The sequence below is a fragment of the Macrotis lagotis genome, chromosome 2, assembly GCF_037893015.1.
Source record: "Macrotis lagotis isolate mMagLag1 chromosome 2, bilby.v1.9.chrom.fasta, whole genome shotgun sequence".
NCBI lineage: Eukaryota > Metazoa > Chordata > Mammalia > Peramelemorphia > Peramelidae > Macrotis > Macrotis lagotis.
Window position 1 is genome coordinate 23,745,760 of NC_133659.1, and position 23,169 is coordinate 23,768,928.

General features: G+C 50.4%; 1 protein-coding gene across 1 annotated transcript; it reads right to left on the reverse strand.

Annotated features, from left to right (window-relative positions):
- Positions 1-2,649: 2,649 nt before the first annotated feature.
- TMEM61 (transmembrane protein 61) lies at positions 2,650-21,661 on the reverse strand. The gene is made up of 4 exons (XM_074220316.1): positions 21,588-21,661; positions 19,855-19,982; positions 13,092-13,453; positions 2,650-3,478 (listed from the first exon to the last, which is right to left on the reverse strand). The coding sequence occupies exons 2-4, from the start codon at positions 19,855-19,857 to the stop codon at positions 3,226-3,228; spliced, it is 618 nt and encodes a 205-aa protein (XP_074076417.1). The 5' UTR covers positions 19,858-19,982; positions 21,588-21,661; the 3' UTR covers positions 2,650-3,225.
- Between the last annotated feature and the right edge of the window lie 1,508 nt (positions 21,662-23,169).

Consider the following 23,169-nt stretch of genomic DNA (forward strand, 5'->3'; position numbering starts at 1 on the left):
GAGTCTGGCCAGTTCTCAAAGGGGTGCATTGTTGTTGAGTCATTTCCACCTCTTTGTGACCCCCTTTGGGGTTTTCCTGGTAAAGATCCTGGGATGGTTTGCCATTTCCTCTCCAGCTCATTTTACCAATGAGGAAATGGGAGAAAACAGGTTAGATGACTTGCCCAAGGTCACATAGCTGGTTAAGTGATTGAGGCTACAGTTGACCTCTGAAGGAGTCTTTGTGACCTAAGACCTGGTGCACTATCCACTGACCCACCTCGTACTTCTGAGGAAAGTGATTCATAAACTTGAAGTCTTTTGCAAATTTATCATCATCATCATCATCATCAAAATCATCATTATGGTTGCTGAAAGGAAACCTGGGAGCTGGAAGGGGGGTGTAAAGAGCAGCAAGGCTGATGGACACCTAAATGAGAATTACCCTCCCCGCCACATATCTGGTGGAGGCCAACAGCCCCTACTGGAACCTGAGCCCAGAACTGGAACCTAACTGAGCTCACTTGCATGACCTTGGCCATCATTTCCCCTCCACAGTATCCAGCACAATCATAGATGCAGAAAAGGTGTGTAAGCATTGCTTATGGTTGTCTCACCCATAAAATGAAGGGGTTAGATTTTAAAGGTCCCTTTGTACTCTAAAATTTGTGACTTTTGAAGGCTCCCATACAAGGCTACCTGCAATTGTTGGACAGAGCCCATTGTCCACTGGGCTGAAATCTGTCCCCTTATAAAACCCTGCCCTGGCCAAGGGGAACCACACAAGGGTAGTTCCCTTCCTCTCCAGCTGAGGTGAGAGTGAACCTGGGGGTTAGTCCTGCTGCTTCTTCTCATTTGTTTGCTGTGTGACCACAGACAAGTCATTTGTCCCTCTCTGGGCCTATAAAACAGCAGGGGCAGGTTGAACAAAATGATCTCTCTGCTCCTTTGAGGGCTATAATCCAGATTCTGGAATAGTCTCTCAATTGTTTGGAGGGTTGGCATGGGTGCCAGAGCTGTGAATCCCCTACAGCTCATTGCCAAACCCATCTTCTGGGGCTCCAGAGATACTCCCAGATAGCTGCCTTCCCACTTCCTGGGGGTGGGGTGGTGGGCGGAAACCTGGTCCTAAGTGGGCTCTTTTGCACACCTGCAACTCATTAACCACCTGCCTCAAGGGAAATACTTCACATTCCCCAGCTGGAAGGACCCAGAATATTTAGTCTGACACTTTTACAGTTAACCCTTTGGGAATGGGAAGGCTGTGGAGGATCAGAGACAGAATCACAACATAAGAAGGCAAAATATCAGAACTCTGATATCATCTTTAAGCAGGAAAACTCATCTTCCTGAGTTCAAATCCAGCCCAGACACTTATGAGTTGTGTGACCCTGGGCAAGATACCTAGCCCTGTTTGCCTCAGTTTCCTCATCTATAAAATGAGTTAGAGAAGGAAATGGCAAACCACTCTAGCATCAATTCCAAAAAAGCCCCAAATGGGATCATGAAGAGTCAGATATGACTGAAATGAGTGAACTAGAAGGGATATGAGGACACTTAGAACACAGAATGTCAGAGGTGGGTGAATCCTTAGGATAATTTCAGAACTGGGACGTCCCTTAGAACTGAATGGTAGAAACTTACTTTTATAAATGGGGAAACTGAGGCCCAGGCCAGGGAAGTGACTAGCTGAAGACCACAAAGCAAGTCAGTGAAGGAAAGATAAGGTTCCAAGTTTTCAGACTCAGAGTCCAGGGTTCTTTCCCCAACATCATGCATGCAAGTCTCAATGGCATGGTGGTTCATGGGGCTTCTTGTGTAGTGCAAGGAATCATGGAACCATTTATCTCATTTATCTCATTTCTGTTCAAGCAACAACTCTTGCTCAGTGTGAGGATCCATGGGGGGAAAGTCTTTACACTTGGTAAAAGAACCAAGGGACCCACTGGAGGAGGGAAAGTGGATATAACAGAGCACAAGAGTCAAAGGAGTTGGGCTATTGTCCTTCAGGAAAGCGTGTACTTTCTAGGCCCCTCCCAACTCTGCCATCCCTTGTTCTAAGATCTGTCCCAGCTCTGCCATCCCCTGTTCTAAGATCCCTCCCAGCTCTAACAACCCCTGTTCTAAAACCCCTCCAAGTTCTGCCATCCCCTGTTCTAAGATCCCTCCCAGCTCTAACAACCCCTGTTCTAAAACCCCGCCAAGTTCTGACATCCCCTGTTCTAAGGTCCCTTCCAGCACTTCCATACTTATTCTCCTTTGTTGTCTCTCTTGAACCAGTAGCTTCATGAAGGAGCAAAATGTCCTTCCCCATTCACTCAGACACACCTTGCCACAGGCCTTGCAGAGAGGAATTACTCTGATGGCATCTGATGGTTTGGTGGATTGACCTGTGGCCAACCTGGCTTTCTTGAACCCTCCTTGTGCTCCCTCCAAGGCTTCCTCCCCCTTCCTTGCTGGGCGAAGCAGCCTTCTCTATTCCCCCCCGGAAAGGTCTGTCCATCCCAGATCAGAGTAGGCTATCAGCCCCCCCCCCCCCCCCCCAGCTTCTCCCTATTCAACCTGGCCTCTATTCACACCAAGGTTCTGGTACTCTATGATAACTCCACCTGGCTAGTTGGTCTAATGAGGCAGGGAAGGCAGAGATGAGAAAACTGAGGCCAAGAGAAGTGATTTGTTCCAAGTCTTCTTCTTCCATCTGCTTTGTCTCCTGGGGATTGGTAGGAGGTGAGAAAGCAGTTATAGGAGAGAAGTGGGGTTGTAGATACACTAACATCCACCCCCAGCCCCAGGGTAGCTGCTCCTATGTAAGGCCACCCAAGTACCCATAAAAACAATCTCTCTTATCTCTCTAGTACTCTAGTTTACAAAAGTATTTCCAGATTCATTAAGACTCCACCCAGATCTAAGATTCATTTTCTCATTTGATGCCCCTAACATCCATCAGAGATCTATAAGACTGGGATTAAGATTTCCATTTATCTGCTGAAGAAAAGTCTGGAGAAGTGAAAACATTTGACTGCTACCAGTGGCCCAGCCAGGATCCAGCCCAAGTGGCACTCAGACCCAAGTATAACTTCATCTTGACTCCTGGATCACCGCAGCTGATTGTAAGCTGACTTTGCTAAAGACGGCAGAAGCCAGTGTGGGATGGAACTCTTTCATTGGGTTCCTGGTCAGCCTCACCTGGCTGGAACCCCAAATCAAGTATCTAAAGAGAGACCTTGGTTTAGGCTGAGGTGTCAGTCACAGGCCACAGGTAGCAATGCTCTCATAGCTGGGTGGGGGACTGACCCAGCCAGTGCCTTGGTTTCCCTGTATCTCTGGCTGGGGAGGATGAAGTAGTGCTCCATCAGATATGCTTCGAGTCAGTCCTGTTGGTCTCATGCCATTGGCCCTGCTGTATGGAGGTGGTCCATTCTCCTCCTCCTCTTCTTGGACCTGAGGGCTACAAGTCATGGCCATCTCATAGGTAGGGACTGAGGTAGACGACCAGCCACTAAGAAAGGAGAGCAAAATGGGAGAGTGTTAGTGGAATCTAGAAAAAATAAGGGGATGGAGCTGGAGTCCTTATAATATTTTCTTATTTCTCTATAGAAATAGCATTTTACAGAGTCAGGTAATGAGAATTATTGTCCTAATTTTATAAATTAAAAACTTAGTCTCTGAGAGTAAAAATGACTTGTCCACCAGCACACAGCTCTGTAGGGAAGAGAATCATAAATACTGAATAACAGAAGGGGTGTTAGAGGTCACTGACTCCAATTCCTTCATTTTACAGATGGGGAAATTGAGGCCCAGAGGGGCTGAGGGATTTGCCCATAATGATACAGCTGAGGACTATCCAAGTTTGGGGCAGCTAGGGGGTACAGTGGTTAGAACACTGGTGCTGGAGTCTGGAGGACCTGAGTTCAGATCTGGCCTCAGACACAATACTTACTTAGCTATGTGACCTTGGGCAAGTCACTTAGTTCCATTACCTTGCAAAAACCAAAAACAAAATATGTATCTAAGGTGAGATCCAAACTCTGGTCTTCCAAATTTTCACTCTGCTGCCAAGGTAACCTAACTATTTCTGTGGCACTCTAAGGTTAGGCAGCTCTTTACAAAGTATCTACAGCAATTAAAACAACTCTCATAGCCGGGTGGGGGATTGACCCACCTCATACCTATCCGATTAGCTAATATGATAAAAAGAAAAAAAGGGAGATGATAAATGGTACAGAGGATGTAGTAAACTGAGATACTGGTGCATTGTAGGTGGAGTTGTGAACTGCCCAACCCTTCTGGAGAGTAATATAACAGTGCATATGCTTTGATCCAGCAATACCACTACTAGATCTATATTCCAAAGAGATCACAATAGGGGCAGCTAGGTGGCACGGTAGATAGAGCACTGGTCCTAGAGTCAGGAGTTCCTGAGTTAAAAACTGGTCTCAGACACTTCATAATGACCTAGCTGTGTGGTCTTGGGCAAGCCACTTAACCCCATTGCCTTGCAAAAAACAAACAAAAAAAACCCCAAAGAGATCATAATGAAGGGGAAAAGATTCACATGCACAAAAATATTTATTGCAGCTCTTTTTGTGGTGGCAAAGAATTAGACATTGAGGAGATCATTTGGGGAATGGATGGACAAATTGTGGTATAGATACATTATGGGACACTGTTGTTCTATTAGAAACCAGGAGGGATGGGAATTCAGAGAAGTCTGGAAAAATTTATGTGAACTGATGCTGAGTGAAGTGATCAGAACCAGGAGGTTGTATACATTAACAGTAACCTCCTGTGATAATCAGCTATGATAGACTTGGCTCCTCTCAGCCATACAATCATTAAAGATAGTTCTAAAAAACTTGTGATGGAAAATGCCACACTCATTCAGAGAAAGAACTATGGAATCTCAATGCAGTCCGACCATACTATTTTTACTTTTTTTTTTTTTTTTTTTTTAGTTTTTGAAAGACATTAGGGTTAAGTGGCTTGCCCAAGGCCACACAGCTAGGTCATTATGAAGTGTCTGAGGTCACATTTGAACTTGGGTCCTCCTGACTCCAGGGCCGGTGCTCTATCCACTGCACCACCTAGCTTGCCTGTACTATTTTTACTTTTAAAAAATTTGCTTTATGCTCTTATTCTCATGGTTTTTTCCATTTTGTTCTGATTATTCTTTTGCAATATGATTAATATGGAAATCTGTGTAACATGACTGTACATGTTACTCACTGTCCTAGGGAGGAGGGGAGGGAAGGAGAAAAATGTGGAATGTTAAAAACTATCTTTACACATAATTGAAAAAAATAAAATTAAAGTTAAAAAACAAAACAAAATATCTGTATACTTTTGGGTGAGGCTGTTGGGAATGAAGTGAATATTGTTCCCACCCTAGCCCTTCCCTCCGGCATAAATCCTATGGAGAGCATTGACTGGTCAGGGGTAAGCACCTGCCCTTTCTTTGGGTCTGGTTATCCTTCAGAGTCCCACCTCCTTCAGGAACTCTAAGAAAATGAGGAGTGGGAAGGGGAGGGGAGATCAACCAGCTGGCTGATCTCAAGGAAATCTCTTCCCTTCTGAACCTCATTTTCTTCTAGAAAATATAAGGAATGGATGTGGTGAAGCCCCTTCCAGCTCTAGTCTCCCCTCTCTGATTCTTCTTGTTCTGCCTCAAGAAACACTAAAACTTTACAATCCAGTCAACAAAAGAAGGCCCTGACCTGGGCTCCCATTTACCCACTTGAACATGTCGTCCCCTGATTGTTTCTTAGTTGAAAATGCCATCTCTGACTCCGGCTCCAGGTGGTAGGAGCTGTGGCTCTTCTCTGTGTTCTCTATGTTGTCTATATAGATCTCAGAACACAGGGGGATGGACTGAGGCTTTTTGAGTTCTTCCCTGGTATCAAGACTTTTAAAATTGGAAAGGACCTAGAAGGCAAATGGGCCATTAAACCAAGAAGTCTGAATTGGGAGTTTACCAGGCTGGGTTCTGGCCCCTGCTTTGTGGCCAGTGCTCAGTAGGAGCTTAAATAATTCATGACCACTCTTAGGGAGTCATGTTAAGTAGGGGGGTAACTTGGTCAGCCCTTCACTTTAGCTAAATAGAAGAGGGGGAGAGACTTGAGCAGACAGACCCACCAGTAGGATATTGTAATAGTCCAGGAGGGAGGGGATGGGGTCTGCACCTGAGTGGGGGGCAGTATCAGAAGAGAGAAGGGAATACGGAGGAGAGATATTACTAAAGTAGAATCAGAGGGCAGTTAGGTGGCACAGTGAATAGAGCATTGGCCCTGGAATCAGGAAGACCTGGGTTCAAATACAGCCTCAGACACTTAAAATTACCTAGTTGTGTGATTTTGGGCAAATCACTTAACCCCATTGCCTTGCAAAAATTAAAAAAAAAAAGTAAAGTAGAATCAACCAGCCTTGGCAACAGATTGAAAATGGGGAGAGGGCAGGGCAAAAGTGAGAGACATGAGGAATGTAGGAAGACTCTTAGGTTGGGAGCCTGGGTGACTTGGAGGATGGTAGTGCCCTCATCAATAGCTTCCTTGAAGTCTAATTAATATTCTTTCTCTTATTGGAAGCCTTCCCCAATTCTTTTTAATTCCAATACCTTCCTTCTGTTAATTTATTCCCTGTTTGTCCCATATATCACTTGGTTTGTATATATGTGTTTGTATGTTGTCTCCCCATAAGAATGTAAGTTCCTTGAGGGTAGGAAATATCTTTTTATGTTCCTTGCACTTAAAACTTCGAATAGTATCTGGCTCATAGAAGGTGCTTAATTAATATTTGTAAATTGATTGGCTAAAATTTGAGCTAGAGAACCAGAAAAAGGAGTGTCTTTTTTTTTTCAGGAGGGGAAATGAATGAGCCTTGTAGGGCAAGGTCACACATTGAGTCTTGGAGCCATTTGACTTCCAAGAGCAGGTCTCTTTGCAGGCCTGCTAGACTGGCCCCAGACCCACCTCTTCCTCCTTCACCTTCCAGGCTCACCTTTCTACTGAACCCAAGAGGTAAACAAGAAAGGCCCTGGCCACACCTGGGCCCCAGCAACCAGCTGCCAGAGGAAGGTCACAGATGCCAGGTGAATCAGTCTAGAAGAACCAGTTGCTTTCTGGGTCAAAGGATCACCCCTGAACCTGCTGCCATTTTGAAATTAAGGCCTCTCCCAACCCCTCCCTACAGCCTCTGTGTCTGCACTGCTTTGGGAAGGGCAAGGATGCTTTTCACCCTTTCTCTAAAATTGGAGAGCAGTAATAGTCTTCTCCAAAATGCCAGTTCTGCTATGGCACAACTTGTAAGGGGAAAAAAAACCCATTGAATTTAGACATGGGGTGTGATGATCCTGGCTCTGCCCCTTCCTAGTTGGATGACCATGGAGAAGTCACTTCTCATCACTGGCTCTCAATTTGTTCCTTTGCAAAATACAGAGAAAGACAGAGAGAATAATTCTATATGTGAGATCTGGTAGCATTACAAGAATAAAGTCGAGCCTGCCTTTGGCATCTGGGTAACTATAGGGTCTTGCCAAGAAGCTAATGGAAACTGAATGACATGTACAGTTTAACTTGAGTTTTAAAAATTAAGTCATCTTTATAAGAGAGCTCTGGATTTGCCATCTTCCTTCATGTCCCTGCTGAGTCACAGCCCTCACTACAAAATGGGGGAGCTGGACTAGCTGGATCTGAGTCCTTAAACTGGGGGTTCATGAACTTGTTTTTTTAAAAATAGTTTAACTTCCTTATTTCACTATCATTGGTTTCCTTTGTAATCCTATGTGATGTCATTAAATGTCTTTAAAAAGCATCATTTGCAGAATGGGTCCGTAGGTTTGAACAGATAGCAATCAAGAGATTATGGGGTCTTCTGGGTTATATGAATGTAAAAGAACCTGTGGCCCAAGATTTTTTTTTTTTTTAGGTTTTTGCAAGGCAATGTCATTAAGTGGCTTGCCCAAGGCCACACAGCTAGGTCATTATTAAGTGTCTGAGGCTGGATTTGAACCCAGGTACTCCTGACTTCAGGGCAGGTGCTCTATCCACTGTGCCACCTAGCCCCCCCCCCCCCAAGATGATTTCTAAGGTCTCATTCTACTCTAATAAAGGAAAATAGATTTAGAACTTGAGAAGAGCTTTGAGATCATTGGGTCCAGTTCCCTCATTTGACATATAAAGAAACTGAGGCCCGTAGAGGTTGTGATTTGTCCCCTTCATAAGATTGTGAACTCCTTAAGAGAACACCCCCAGGGATTAGCACAGGGCCTTACATATTTGTTGTTGTTCAGCTGTTTTCTGTTGTGTTTGACTCTTTGTGATCCCATCTAGGGTTTTCTTGGAAAAGATACTGGAGTGGTTTTAGTCATTTCCTTCTCCAGCTCCTTTGACAGATGAGGAAACTGAGGCAAACAGGAGAAGTGACTTGTCCAGGGTCACAAAGCTAGTAGGTGTCTGAGGTAAGGTAAATCCTCCTGAGTCCCAGTCCGGTTTCCTATCCACCATGTCATCTGGAGGCCCCTCTGTGGGCCACAAAGGTTAAGAAGTATCTGAGAGAGGGATTTCAGCCCTCATTGACTTTGCTGGATAATATGAAGAATTTGGGAAGGGTGCAGAGCAGATGGCTCTGGAGAGAGAGAACAGAAGGGAATTAACTCTGAAGGTTCTGGTCTGGATCCCGGACCTGGGATGGGGTGGGGGTGGGGAGGGGAGCAGAGAGAGGACTAGCCCATAGCCAAGCAGAGGAAGGTCCTGGAATAGAAAACAGAATGTCAGAATTAGAAAGGGCTTAGATCAGGGGATGGCAGAGCTGGGAGAGCCCTTAGAAGGGGATGTCAGAGATGGGAGGGGCCTTAGAACAGGGAATTTTAGGGTTCAGGGCTTTCAATGCTTTTCTAAGTTACTGGATTATAAATTTCTAGCATTGTGGGAAGTACCAAATCCCTCCAGAATTAATTACAGTAATGAGAGCAACTGTTAGCATGGACATTAAGCCCTGAGGATTGCAAAGCACATTATAAATATTATCTCATTTAACTTCAAGATGACACTGAGTGATGGGCACCATTATTATTTCCATTTTGTTTTTTAGGTTTTTGCAAGGCAAATGGGGTTAAGTGGCTTACCCAAGGCCACACAGCTAGGTCATTATTAAGTGTCTGAGGCTGGATTTGAACTCAGGTACTCCTGACTCCAGGGCCGGTGCTTTATCCTATTATTTCCATTTTACAGAAAATGAAACGGAGGCAGACAAGGCTAAGTAACAAGGCCCAGAGTCCCTTGCACCTCTATGTGGGAGGGGACCAGCTGCCATTTTTCATCCCCCCTCAGATCTTCAACATGGAGAGGGGAATACGCAAGGGGACCATGAATGCGCTGTCTTCCACATCCAAAGAAGAGTGGGCTGGCCTCCAAGGGGGCCAACGAGGACCAGGTAGTGGAAGGGGAAGTTTAATGGAAGACTAAGCAGATGGTCTGTCTTGGGAGGTCCATAATGAGTGCCTTCAGGCCCAGAGGGCCTGGACTAGGTGACTTTCAAAGGCCTTCCTGTGGAGCTAACATGATTGTCTTCTCTTTCTACACAACACTTTTTTATTTACATCATTTTCATTCCCAAATATACCCTTTTGTCCCCCACCTACCCTTGTACCTAGGACAAGAGAGAGGAAGGGGCTGTAGTTCAATAAAATGAATCAATTCATCAGCTGTCACTGTAACCTTGAGCAACTCGCTCCCCTCCCTGGACCTTAGTTTCCTTCTCTGTCAAATGGACTCATCGGCCACCAAAGGTCCTTCCTGCACCAACATTCATTCAGTGACTCATCCCGAGTCATTTATAAAGTGGGGAGGACAAAAATAGAAAAGACAACTTCTTCTTCAGCCCCCCTCCACCACTTTCCTCCTCTCTTTTCCTCTTGGCATTTTTGGTTGCCAAGGTTGTCAGAGAGAGTCAGAGGTCTGATGTCTAATGTGGTCTGGCCACCCCCACTGGGGTCTCATTACCTTCAACGAATCCTGAACTTTCTGGGGCTCAGCTACTTCCTCTGGAAAATGAGGAGCTTGGATCACAAGACTTTGCCAGCTTGGCAGCCTCGCCTACCATCCAGCCTCCCAGCTCTGCTCACTGGGCTTCGGTGACACTCTGACCTCTGAGGATTCTCCCCTCTTAAAATCTAGACTCGAGGATTGTACACTGAGACCCCGGCTTGAAGCCTGGGATCAGAGAAGGTGCAAACTTAAATCCCATTGAGTCTGATCACCTCCTTTACAGGTGAGGAAACTGAGGCTCAGGGAGGAGAAAGGCCTCCCTCCCTCCTCTCCCAGCAGGGTCACCCTGAAATGTTCTGTTCTCAGGTTCTCCCCAGGTCTGACATTGTCTCTGCTCTGGTCTAAGGGCTCCTAGGGTTGGCATTCTATGCTCGGAGGTCCTCCCCAGCTCTGACGTGCTACACTTCCAGGACCTTCCTGTCTCTGCCCTTCCAGGGTCTCTCCACTAACATTCTAGACCTTCACTGTAACATTGGACTACTCCCCTCCCCCAAGGTTACCCACTGGGCAAGATTTTCTGACTTCAGATGCCATCAAGAGCTGAAGGTGATTGTGACCTGGCCTCCGTTGGGTAAACACAGGACTCTGTATATGGACAACAGTCATTTCCCCCTTTGATCTGTACATATGCAGGTCATGGTCCAAGTTGGTTAATTGGGGCCTGGAGTTGTTCACTGACCCAGCAGGAGCTGACGAGGTGAAAAGAATCTCACTGAGGACGAGGACAGCTGACAGGAGCCCAGACTTGTTGTCGTTTGAGATACTTTCGATTCTCAGTGACCCCATTTGGGAATTTTTTGGCAAAGATACTGAAGTGGTTGGCCATTTCCCTCTCCAGATCATTTTATAGTTGAGGAAACTGAGGCAAGCAGGGTGAAGGGACTTGCCCACAGTCACACAGCTAATACGTATCTGAGGAAGGATCTGAACTTAGAAAGATGAGTCTTGCTGGCTCTAGGCCTGGTGTTCTGTTTACTATAATGTCCCAAGCCTGGTATTTGGGAGACTCCTAAGATATTCTCAATTCCTGTAATAAGCCTATTACAAACTGGTTTTTAGCTAAAAGCTGTTTGTAATAGGTTGATCTAATAAGCCTTGTGTAGTAGCAGTTTGTATTAATAGGCTTTAGCCTTAAAGAGCCAGACTAGGAGTCAACAGGAGCTGAGTTTGAATCCTACCTCGGATACTTTCTAGCTGAATGACCTTGGGCAAGTCTCTTGATAGCTCTCATCCTCTCAATTTCTCAAAGGCAGTATTCTCTCAGGCCCCTCCCAACTCCAAATCTATGACTCTATCAACATTTTATTTTGCCCTCATTGAGTAAAAAACCTGGTCACAAATAAAAGTAAACCAACCTGCATTGGAGGTACTGTGGGCATAACAAAGTGGTCAGACCCCAGACCCCGGCTGGCTTCTGAGTCTGGGACGCATCCTGAACCTCAGTCTCCAAGCACACACACACACACACACACATGCATGCACACACACGAACATGCACACACATGCAAACACACACACACACACAGAAATAATATTTGCCTATATGTCTTTGGACAAACTACTTGGAAGTGGTCAGTGTGTGTGTGTTTGTCTGCTCATGTGTCTGAGACTAGCTTGGACCGGCCCTGGGGGCTCCATCTTTTGCTCTGACAATCGGTCTCCTGAGACCTATGGGCCCCCCATATAGAACCATGTTTTGAAATATATATAAAACAAATACAGAGGATTACAAAGAAAATGACTCTACTGAAAGGAAGTTATCTAAATATTTTCAAAAAGGTCCCTCTTTGCTGCTCTCCATTGGTGACCCCATGAAGTTGGAAACAGGGGTGTCATGGGGAGCACCTACAGGAGGAAGCCTGTAGGTTGGGAAGTTACAGGGGAGAAGGGGGCCAAGGGGGCCTAGGTCTCCATCCTCTGGTTCCCCCTTGGGCTTGGGCTTTGACAAGAGAAAGCCCAGGCACCCCATGAGGACAGAGGCCATGGGTCCACCCTATCTAGATCTTTCCTTCCAAGAGCTGGGTGGCCACACCAGGTGGCATCAGGGGCGCTGCCACTTCCTACTTAGAGGCAGCTTTCCCTGGGTCTCAGTTTCCTTAGATACACAAAGACAGCAGATGAGTTGGATAATTGGTGAAGCCCCTTCTAGCCTCAACCCTACCCATGGCCTTGACCTCTTCTGGGGCTCTGGACCTGAAATGCCATCCTCATAGGCAAGAAGTCTCTGCAGCCACTATCATGGAGTGACCTAGTTAGAGCTGGTAGGGTCTACAAAAGCTGGTCAGTCCATTTTAAAGATGAAGAAAATAAGGCCAAGGGTGGCAGAGCCCAATCTAACAGGACCTTCTTGGGCCTCTTGGCTGACTCTTCTTTACTATCAAGCTTCCTAAGATCGAGAGTCAAATCCTGGCCCAGTCACGCACTAACTACATGACCTATTGAAAAGGTCACTTCCAGCCCCGTGCCTCAGTTCCTTCCCTGTAAAATGAGGAAGATCATATAAAAGCCGCATGAAGCAGAGGATAGAAGACACATCTGCAGTCAAGACCTGTCTCATCTTGTCAGTGAGACCCTGGACAAGTCACCTAACCTCCTGGGGCCTCAGACCTTCATCTAAAGGGAGCATTTTCACACCCAGAGTTCCTCTCCCTGATGAACTGGTGGGTCCAAACCAAAAACAATAGAAATGCCCTTCTCACCTAAGGCAGCTGCTGTGAGCATCAAATGAGGGGCTACATTAATGGTCTTTATTAGCCCTCATCATTAGCGCTGACAGTGACATAATACTTTGAAGTTTAAAGTTTAAAACCCTCTAGATTCATCATCTCTCAACTGTGAGGAAGTGGGAGCTAGAGATGTTATCACCCCATTTTATAAATAGGGAAACTGAGACTCATAGGGGTGACATGGTTTGTTCAGGTAAGGCAGAGAATGAGAAACCAGGCCTCCCCGATTCCAATCCAGTCCTCTGTTGAGGGTTCCCCCTTCCCACTCCCAGCTTCCTCAGGGAAATGTGCCCCTCCCTGTCCAAGCTAGGGTCCAATCAATCACCAGGCCCAACATGCCACTGACCTGTAGCTCCACTTCTGGATGGGCTCGGCTGTGATGTAGCCCAGGTTCCTGGGGAGATGGCTCTGGCAGTATCGAGGGGCTGCCCGGACGTTGGCCTTGGCTGACCACAGCAGGCCCCAGAGAAGGAGCATCCCTCCGACGCCACAGCAGAAGAAGCTGACCGATCTCAGAAGGGCACTGGGAGGGTTAGTCGTGGGGGTTGGAGCGCCCACCGGGGGGGCTACCTTCGTCCCCGAGCTCAGAGAGGGCTCCATGTCCCCATCGCTCCACCAGGCAAAGCAGAGAGTGCCGGTGACCAGGACCACTGCCCCAGTGATGGTCACTCCGTAACGGAAAGACGAGGCCACCCTTCGGTCACAAGTCTAGACACGGAAAAAGAGAATAGACGGGCACATGAAGGACAATCTGATGGAACTGTGGAGGTCTATGGCCCTGGATGAAATTTCAGGGACCATCAAGGCTAACACCCCAGTTTAGTAGATGAGGAAAACCAAGGTCTGAGGACCCAAAGGTGGTGAATGATTTGAACTCAGATAGGATGACAGGAAATCAATCCCTCATTCACCTTTCTATGGGCACTTGGGCAAGATCCCCTCCCTCTCTTTGAGAATCTGTGTGTGTTGTGAAGACAGAATGTGACTGAGAGTTGCCTAGAAGCGTGGAAGGAGTGAGAGGAAAAATACAAAAAGAAGAGAATCAATTGGAGGTGCCATGTTGGGTGGGGGAGGGGAGCATAAGAGTTTCACAGCTCCCCAGCTGGCAAACTGGTGGGGCTGTGGGGGGATGCCCTATAGATGGTCCAGGACCTTTGGGCCTCTGGCTCCTTCTGAGAGCCCCATCACCAACTTGTCTTTGGACTAAATTGTCCCTTATATCGGCACTAATGTGTCCATTGGAACAGAATGCCAAGGGTGTCCTAGAATCCCTGAACCTGGTGGGTCCTCAGAGGAGCCCTTCAGTCTCTGAACCAGGACACGATCACCCCTCACTTTATTAATAAAGAAACTGAGGCTCCAAGAAGTCATCCAGCAGCAGCATTCAGACCCACAACTCTCCTGACTTCTAGCCGTTCTAGCACCCGAGGCCAGGGAGTTTCTGCTTTGGTCTGGCTCATTGATGGAAGAATCAAGGTGAAATATGGGGAAGACTTGCTGGTTTTGTCAAAAATAACAACACTGACCCACTAGGGTCCTTTGGGGGCGACATAATGCATAGGGCCAGACCTAGAGTCAGGAAGACTCATCTTGAATTCAAATCCCACCTCAGACACTTACTAGCTATGTGACCCTGGGCCAGTCACTTCACCCTGTTTGCCTTAGTTTTCTCATCCGTAAAATGAACCGGAGAAGGAAATGGCCAACCACTCCAGTATCTTTACCAAGAAAGGCCCAAATATAGTCATGAAGAGTTGGATACAACTGGTAAAAAAAATGACTAAACACTGACTGATGAATAGGAGATCATCATCGCAATTTATGCCACCTTGCTTGTTCACTACAGGGATCGCCTTAGTCTGGTGAAAACAATCTGGGGACCCGGGTTCTAGTCTCAGTAATACAGCAGGTCTCATCCCATCCTTGGCCACCGTCATTTTCATATGGATGATGGAGGTTTGGATTAAATGACCTCCAAGGCGGCTTCTACCTCTAAATCCTAGCTTTTGGCTCTCGTCTTTGCTTGCGCCAAGAGGACACCCGTGCCTCCACCTGGCCAAGCTCATCTACAGTAGCAGCCCCTTCTTCCCTCCCTAGGAAAGGCCCTAGGGTCTTAGATAGGGGAGCTTAGCGGTGAGAGCATAACCCTTGGAGGCAAGAGTCCGGGTCCTAGACCAGCTTCTCCGGGCACCATGCTGGGGGACCTTGGCACCATCTTGTTTTCTGAAAGGTACCAGTTGCTTCCTCCAACAACAGGCAAGTCCTGGAGAGTAGGAATCATTTCGTTTTGGTCACTGAATTCCCCTTTTACTTAATACACTGCTATGCAGTAGGTACTAAATAAATGCATACATACATCCAAGCACATTTACCTATTTTTAGGTGGCCCCTAGGTCCCCATGGGATTAGATGAGAGGCTATTTCCATGTATGCACCTATAGGGCAATGGGGTTAAGTGACTTGCCCAAGGCCACACGGTTAGGTCATTATGAAATCTCTGAGGCTGGATTTGAACTCTGGTTTCCCTGACTCCAGGAACAGTGCTCTATCCATGGTGCCACTTAGTTGCCCCAGTCTGTCTTTCTTTGTGGTTATAAAATTGGTGAATTTGTGTGCTCCTGTCTGAAGAGGCGTCTTCCTGACTCTCGGGCTGCCCTATGTATTATGTCACCCCAAAGTGACCCCAATTGGTCAATGCTATTGTTATTTTTGACATAACTCCGGCCCATCCACTGTGTCACCTAGCTGCCTCTCCCATCCAAATTCAAAGACCCAGATTCCAAGGCCTCTGATCTCCCAGGCTGTTCACAAATCCTGTATTCAATTGTAGATTTGGAGTCCAGGGTAAGAACTCCTGATCTGGGCCAAGCTCCTTCTTTTTAAAAAATTTATTTATTTATTTAAGACAGTTGGGTTAAATGACTTGCCCAAGGTCACACGGCTAGATAATCATTAAGTGCCTGAGGCTGGATTTGAACTCAGGTCCTCCTGACTCAAGGGCTGGTGCTCTAGCCACTGCACCACCTAGCTGCCCCAGTCCCTGAGGTTATGAAGAGACTGGCTTCCAGCTTCTTCCTCAGATTATTTTTTTTCCTTTGCTTTAGAGAAGCCCTCAGCCAAACTGAGGACAGGAAAAACTCCTTGCCAAGCCCCCTCCTGGCCAAGACCCCAAATGGCACAGCCTCTAGACCTGAAACACAACAAAAATCTTGGACAGCGGGTAGAGCCCCCCTGGGTTTGCCCAGGTCACATTCCCTGCTTCCAAAAGAGCATATCCCAGAATCCTGCCTGGTTGGCCCAGAGTCCCTCAGGGAGACTTTGAGGCTTCAGGAATGCCTCTTAACAAAGTCCAAGAGGGGAAAAGTGATGAATAGTCAGCTAGTGCTCTGGCACGGGTGAGTCACGGGCAGCTCCGTCCTACATCCTCTCCCCAGAATGTGGCATTGTCCTGGGAGAGACGGAGAAAGTTCCTCCAAGGTCCTGGTCCTGAACACAATGTGTGGACGTGTGTGGGGGGGGAGGGGAAACCAGGCTGGAATTGGGAGGCATGTTGGGAGGCATGGACTGGAGGGCACCAGGTGAAAGGGACCCTTCCAAGGCCATACGGGTAAGGAGCAGAAGAAGGATTCAGAGACTGGCCCTGGGATTGCCACCTGCCTGCACTGCCCACTGTCCACACCTCCCCTGGCCCAGCCAATGGGGAGCTTCCTCAGCACAACCTAGAAGCAGAGGTTGCTAGTAAATCCTATTTCCTAGAGATAATCTAGCAAGGGATGACCAGCCTAGACTCTAGAATGCCAGAGCTGGGTGGAACCTTAGATTACAGAAGGGAACAGTTGGTGAGGACTCTGGACTACAGAGAGCTAGCGCAGGGAGGGACCTGGAACCCAGGCAGAGTCAGGAGGAGGATTCAAAGCCTCTGCTGCCCGGTGGTAATGAGCCGTCATGGGGGACGGCGAGTCCTCACAGGCAAAGTCCGAAGAGAAGCAGGACGAGAGTGCCAATAGCGTTCTAGAGGGGCCTCCCATCTTGGGACAACAACAGAGAGGGCAGGCTGGCCCAAGGATCTTGGCCAGGACTCCTGCCTGGCTTTGAGACGGATTCAAGGACACCAGGCCCCACTGACCTTGGGTCCATACAAAGCCACTGCCTTCTGAGAAATCAACTTCTTCCCATCTCTCACCAAGATTTCATTAGGTGCTAGCCTTACAGCCAGGAGACCCGGGATCACTTCTCTGCCCGTTCCTGGCTGTGGAGCCTGGGGAAAGTGGGGACAGCTCTCTGAGCTCATCTCCTGCCTTCCCTGGGGTTTGGGAGAAGCCAATGGGAACCCATGCTATCAAAGGTCTATTAATGGCGCGAGACAGGGTGAGCTGTGGCGAGCAACATCACCACCCATGAAGGAGGAGAAGAGGGTCACTGCCCTTTCAGAGCAAGCCCTCCCATTGGGAAGAGGTTTCCCACCCTGGGAAACAGTCCAGAATGCTCCAAGACTCGGGCCTTGTAGAGAGAGGTAGGTACCAGCTCTTGGGCCAAGGGCCAGTGAAAGAGAAGAGTTTAACCTCACTTGGTAAACAAAGAGAAGAAAAGGCATCATGGCTGTGGAACTGCAAAGAGGCCTCAGGACAATCTCATCCAACCCTTTCATTTTACAGAGAAGGAAACTGAGGCCAGGGTGGTGCTATCACTCCCCAAGGTCACTGAGGAGGTATGGAGCAGAGCTGAGATGCAAGGCCTTGACCTCTGACTCCAAATCTTTTCAGACGATGGCATTGCCAATGTGAGAGGCCCACAGCTCCGTCTACCCACTGAGGCAGGGCACAAAAAGGCAAGGGAACAGATGGCCCTGGTCAGACCTCAGGGCAGTGGTGGAGAATCAGAGCTTAGAGATCCGTGTTTAAGGGACCACAAGGAGGGCCATGGGGGGAGGGAAGCAAAGCTTGAGAAGACTGGAAAAGTAATTAGTTGAAGTAATTAGGCAACACCTGGAGTTTGAGAGACAGAGAGGAGAGACAGAGACAGAGACAGTGAGAGAGCCGAGAGAGAGAGAGAGAGAGAGAGAGAGAGAGAGAGAGAGAGAGAGAGAGAGAGAGAGAGAGAGAGAGTCTAACGGGAGCAATGAGAGACACGTGGGCCCCCCCTCTGATTTAGGAAGACCACTGTCAGCTACATAAAGGATGACTGGCATGAGGAGAGACTTGAGGGAGGGAGACACCAAACCAGAGGAGAGCTGAGTGGTGGTGAGGGTTTGGACTGGGATGCTGACTGGCTCAGTGGGCAGAGCAGAAGGGTTGCCAAGGCAGCAATGCCAAGAGAGTCCTGGGGGCTGCCCCCAGCTATAATGTAGCTGTGACCTTGGTGAAGGTCCACCTGAGGACACTGGTCAGGGCAGTCAGAGGGGTAGAAGAAGCAGAGAGAATGGGGGGGGGGGAGAAGACCCAGAGAGAAGAGAAGATGAAGAAAGAGGTGATCCAGTGTCCCAGGCTGCAGAGAGGGCAGGAAGGGGAGAATGAGAAAGGGCCATTGGATTTGGCAGCCAAGAGATTAGAGAACCCTGGGGCTGGGGTGGGGTGGGGGGGTGTTCAGGGCAGAAGCCAGGCTACAAGAGGCTGAATCAAATGAAAAGTGGGAAAGTAGGGACCCTCTTGACTCCTGGGTTCTCTCCCTCCCCAAATCCTTTTGGTTTGACACTCTCAGACTCTCCCTTCTATGGTAGGGCCAGCAGGCAAGACTAGGGAGAACAGGGTGGGTGGTGTTCCTAGGCTAGGCAACCAGGACTTTTTGTCCTTGGGACTCTCCTTTCTCCCTGCCCCTCCCCCAGTCCTGAGTCTTACACCCTGCTGCCTCTTCTCCCCTCCCCGCAGGCCAGCTTTCACCCCCAATTCCAGGTAGGACTCTGGGATCTGGGCATCCCTGGCCCAGCCCAATGGCTTCCATAGTCACACTGTCTTCCCCCTCCCTACTTTCCTCCCCAATGTCCCCTCCCCAAACTTTCCTTTGCTTAGGAAGTTGCTATTTGTCTGGGGATTGAGAATCAGGTGAACTTCCCTTTCTCTTTGCCCTTTCCCATCAGCCCCAGGTCCCTCAGAAATACAGCTTGGACTGGGGGGACGAAGGCTGGCAATGGGGGAACGGGGGAGTCAGGGGTTATTGTGTTCATTTGCTTGTGAGAAGAAAGCAAAAGGAATTTTGAAGCAGAAACCACCAAATAGGAAAACTTTAGAAGCTCATTTAATTAGATGTACATTGGTATTATAGAAGTGATGGGACAGAAGTGGCTGCCTCGTAGTGTGCCCGGTTCATAACTAACCCTCTCTTTGGCTCTCCTTGGCATGATGGATGTCTATGGTCAGTTGTTAAAATGATGATCCAAGACAGAAATTCATTTTAAAAAAAAAAGGCCTGGAACGTGCAGCTGTCCTTTCTTCCTAACTAGACCAGATTCTGGGGACTTGGGTTCTAATTCTACCATTAGCACTTACTATCTGGGGAAGTCCCTTAATTCTAGGTGGAAAGATCTTGGTCAAGTCACTGAATTTCCCTGAGCCTCAGTTTCCTCCTCTGAAAATGAAGAGGCTGGACTAAATGGCCTCTCGGTCCCTTCTACCTCTCTCTTGAACTAGCATCAGGTGGTGATGAACAGCTTCATCTTCTGTTTGTTGAGGCTTATGAACTTTTTTCCTCCTGATGCCACCAGGAGGAAGGCAAGGTGAGGATCGTTATTCTCATTTCACATATGGAAGAAACTGAGGCTAGTACCGGAAGAGACTTCAGTGACCACCTGGTCCAGTTGCCTCATTTTACAGAGAATGCTATTTTTTTTGTTTTGTTTTTTCAAGGCAAAAGAGATTAAGGGACTTGCCTAAGGTCACACGGCTAGGTAATTATTAAGCGTCTGAGGCTGGATTTGAACTCAGGTCTTCCTGACTCCAGGGTCGGTGCTCTATCCACTATGCTGCCTAGCTGCCCCTTCTAGCCTTATTTTAACGGAGAGTTATTTCCATTCTTGTCTCTGCCCCTTTCCCTAAACCACGCTGACTCTTAACGAGAGAGAAGATGGCAGAGTGGATATAAGAGGCTGCGGAATTGATACTTATCAAGGCACCAACCATGGCCAGGCCAGGGAGGCTGGGCTGGGGTAGGAGTTCAAAGCAGCCTTCTTCCGGGGCTGGGAGCAGGACCACACAGTCACATCTCTGTCAGAAGACGAGGAGGATGCTCAGGCTGGACCACATGCCTGTAACGAGAACCAAGTGGTTGAGTAAATCCCTTTATTCTCTGGGCTGAAAGACCTTGGTCAAGTCATTGAATTTCCCTCAGCCTCAGTTTCCTCCTCGGAAAATGAGGAGGCTGGACTAAAGGGCCTCTAAGTCCCTTCTAAGTCTCTCTTGACCTAGGTTCCCCCTCCTCCTTCATCAGAGGAGGAGCCCTTTGGGGGTTTTTTTCATTTTTAAATAAGAGATTTTATTTATTTTGAGTTTTACACCCCCCCCCCCCAAGGCAGGCTGTCAGTCTCTCCATTGTCTCACTCTTTTGAAGGGACCTTTGGGAGCCTGGGCTGCGAGCGGCCGAGGATCAGCCCCCATTCCCCCCACCTCCCCTTCTCCAGGTCACGCACCCAAGTGGTCAGCAATGAGCCCCGAGATCAGCCCCCACAGGGCGCTTGGAAGGAAAACCTCGGCCCGGAGAGGAGCTTCTCTGCGCATCCTTAGCGCGGCTAACGCTTAGAAAGGGGTCCCCTAAGGGGGGAGGGAGGAGGGGGTGTCGGAGCCGAGGGGGGGCCTAGTCACGGGGACGCAGATCGGGTCTGGACAGCATCTGCACCCAGAACTTCTGACTCCGGCCAGGGCGCGGCCCGTCGCACCAGATGTCTCCGGGGGGGGGGGGGGGATCCTGGGAATGCAGAGGGGCGGGAGGGGGGCTGGGAAGGGGCCTCTGACCCTGGACAGTGCTCTGGGAAGGAAGGCGGGCTGGGGGGCTAGAGAGCTGGAGCGGGGGGCGGCCCGAGGGGAAGGGGGCGCGAAGCGGGCGGGCCAAGTCTCTGTGGCCTCCGTCTCTTCTCCGCCCCGTTTTACAGAAAAGGAAACAGAGGTAGGAAGGGGTCTCCCCCCGGAGGCAGGCTCGGGGGGGACAGGGGGTGCTGCCCGCCCAAGCCAGGCCAACCCCGCCCAGGCTGCCCAGCCGGGCCCCCCAGGCTGCCCCAGCCGGCCGGCCCCCCCAGGCTACCCCAGCCGGCCGGCCCCCCCAGGCTGCCCCAGCCGGGCCCCCCAGGCTGCCCCAGCCGGCCCCCCCCCAGGCTGCCCCAGCCGGGCCCCCCAGGCTGCCCAGCCGGCCGGCCCCCCCAGGCTGCCCAGCCGGCCCCCCCAGGCTGCCCAGCCGGCCCCCCCAGGCTGCCCCAGCCGGCCGGCCCCCCCAGGCTACCCCAGCCGGCCGGCCCCCCCAGGCTGCCCCAGCCGGCCGGCCCCCCCCAGGCTGCCCCAGCCGGGCCCCCCAGGCTGCCCAGCCGGCCGGCCCCCCCAGGCTGCCCAGCCGGCCCCCCCAGGCTGCCCCAGCCGGCCGGCCCCCCCAGGCTGCCCAGCCGCCCCCCCCAGGCTGCCCAGCCGGCCGGCCCCCTCCAGGCTGCCCCAGCCGGCTGGCCCCCCAGGCTGCCCCAGCCCCCCCCCAGGCTGCCCCAGCCGGCCGCCCCCCCCCAGGCTACCCCAGCCGGCCCCCCCAGGCTGCCCCAGCCGGCCGGCCCCCCCAGGCTGCCCCAGCCGGCCGGCCCCCCCAGGCTGCCCAGCCGGCCCCCCCAGGCTGCCGGGGGCTCCGCCTGCGCCCCCCCGCGCCCCGCGGAGCTCCTGACCTCTCGGACCCTGGATCCCGGCCGCCCGTCTGTCCGCCCGTCCGTCCGCCACTGTCCCGGGGCTGCGGGAGCTCCCCGAGGGCGGAGTGGGGCGGGCCGGGCCGGGCCGGGCGGGGGCCGGGCGGGGGCCGGGCCAGCGTCTTAAAGGAGCAGCCAGGGCTGCCCCGCCCCCCGCGCCCCCCAGCCCGGGGCAGCAAAGTGGCTCCGTGGACAGAGCACCGGCCCTGGAGTCAGGAGGACCTGAGTTCCACTGGCCGCGGATCTGGGGGCGCCCCGCACCCCCTTCCACCAGGGCCGAGGCCGGGCTCCGGGGGGCCCCGGAGCCCCGAGGGTGCCCCCCCCCCCCGCCGAGCCCCGGTCGAGTAATCCATTAGTCAGTCAGCAAGCCGCGGGCCCGTTCTGGGGAGGCGCCGGCACCCCGCCCGCCGGGCGCAGCTTCCTCACCTGTGAAGTGGGGCGGGGGGCGCATCCCGAGCGCTGCCTAGCGCCTTTCGTCTCCCCAACGACCTTGTGAGGTGGGGGGTATAGGAAGTGGCTGAGCGCGCACTCGAACTCGGGGCCTCCCGACCCCAAGTCACCAACTTTCTGGGGATCGTAAGGAGCACTTATGCCAAGAACGAGCCTGTCACGGTGGAGATCCCCCTTCCTCTCCTTCCCCCAGCCCTCGCCTTCTTCAGCTCCCTCCATCACTCAGCCCCGGACTCCTCTTTGTTTTTGTTTTTGTTTTTGCAAGGCAATGGAATTAAGTGGTCTCACAGCTAGGTCATTATTAAGTGTCTTTGGTCGGATTTGAACTCAGGTCCTCCTGACTCCAGGGCCGGTGCTTTGTCCACGGAGCCACTTTGCTGCCCCTGGACTCCTCCTCTGGGGGACCTGCCCTGATCTCAAATTTATTTTGTATTTAACTCCTTGCATACCGGATGTCTCTTCCCAATTCCTCCATCTCCAGTCTGATTCCTGTCTGACCACAGGACCCACATGTCTCTGGTTTTTTGCAAGGCAATGGGGTTAAGTGACTTGCTCAAGGCCACACAGCGAGGTAATTCTTCCATGTCTGAGGCCGGGTTTGAACTCAGGTCCTCCTGACTCCAGGGCCGGTGCTCTATCCACTGCGCCCCCTAGCTGCCCCCTAACCCAGGTGACTCCCCTCACTCAAATTCAAAGTCACATCCCTGGTGTCATGCTCATCTTTGAGAAGGAAGGACGAACATCATCCCAACGCCTCCACCTTCCACCAATCCTCCCCTTGAAGGGAGCGATCATTTCCCTTTTTCTCTGCAGATTCCCAGAGGCCAGCACTAACACTCATAGGTACGTAATGGTGGAGGTGGCAGAATTCTCTCCATTTTACAAATGAGAAAACGGAGGATGAGGAAGTAAGAGCTGATATATACGCTTACCGGTCTGTAAAACTGCCAGATCTCCTAGAGCATCCACTCCAGTTTCATTTTACAGGTAAGGAAACTGAGATACAGAGAAAGGAGGTGACTTCCCAGGTCCCACAACTGCCTCTCCACCTGCTTTCTCAGGGCTTGGTCCATTGCACCACACTGCCTGGAGGATCTGAATGACTGACCTTCAC

Excerpts from the sequence above, each read along its gene's own strand:
- TMEM61 (XM_074220316.1), bottom strand. Across the intron at positions 3,479-13,091 it reads ATCCAGAAGTGGAGCTACAG|TGGCTGGTCGTCTACCTCAG; the intron begins GTCAGTGGCATG and ends CTCCTTTCTTAG.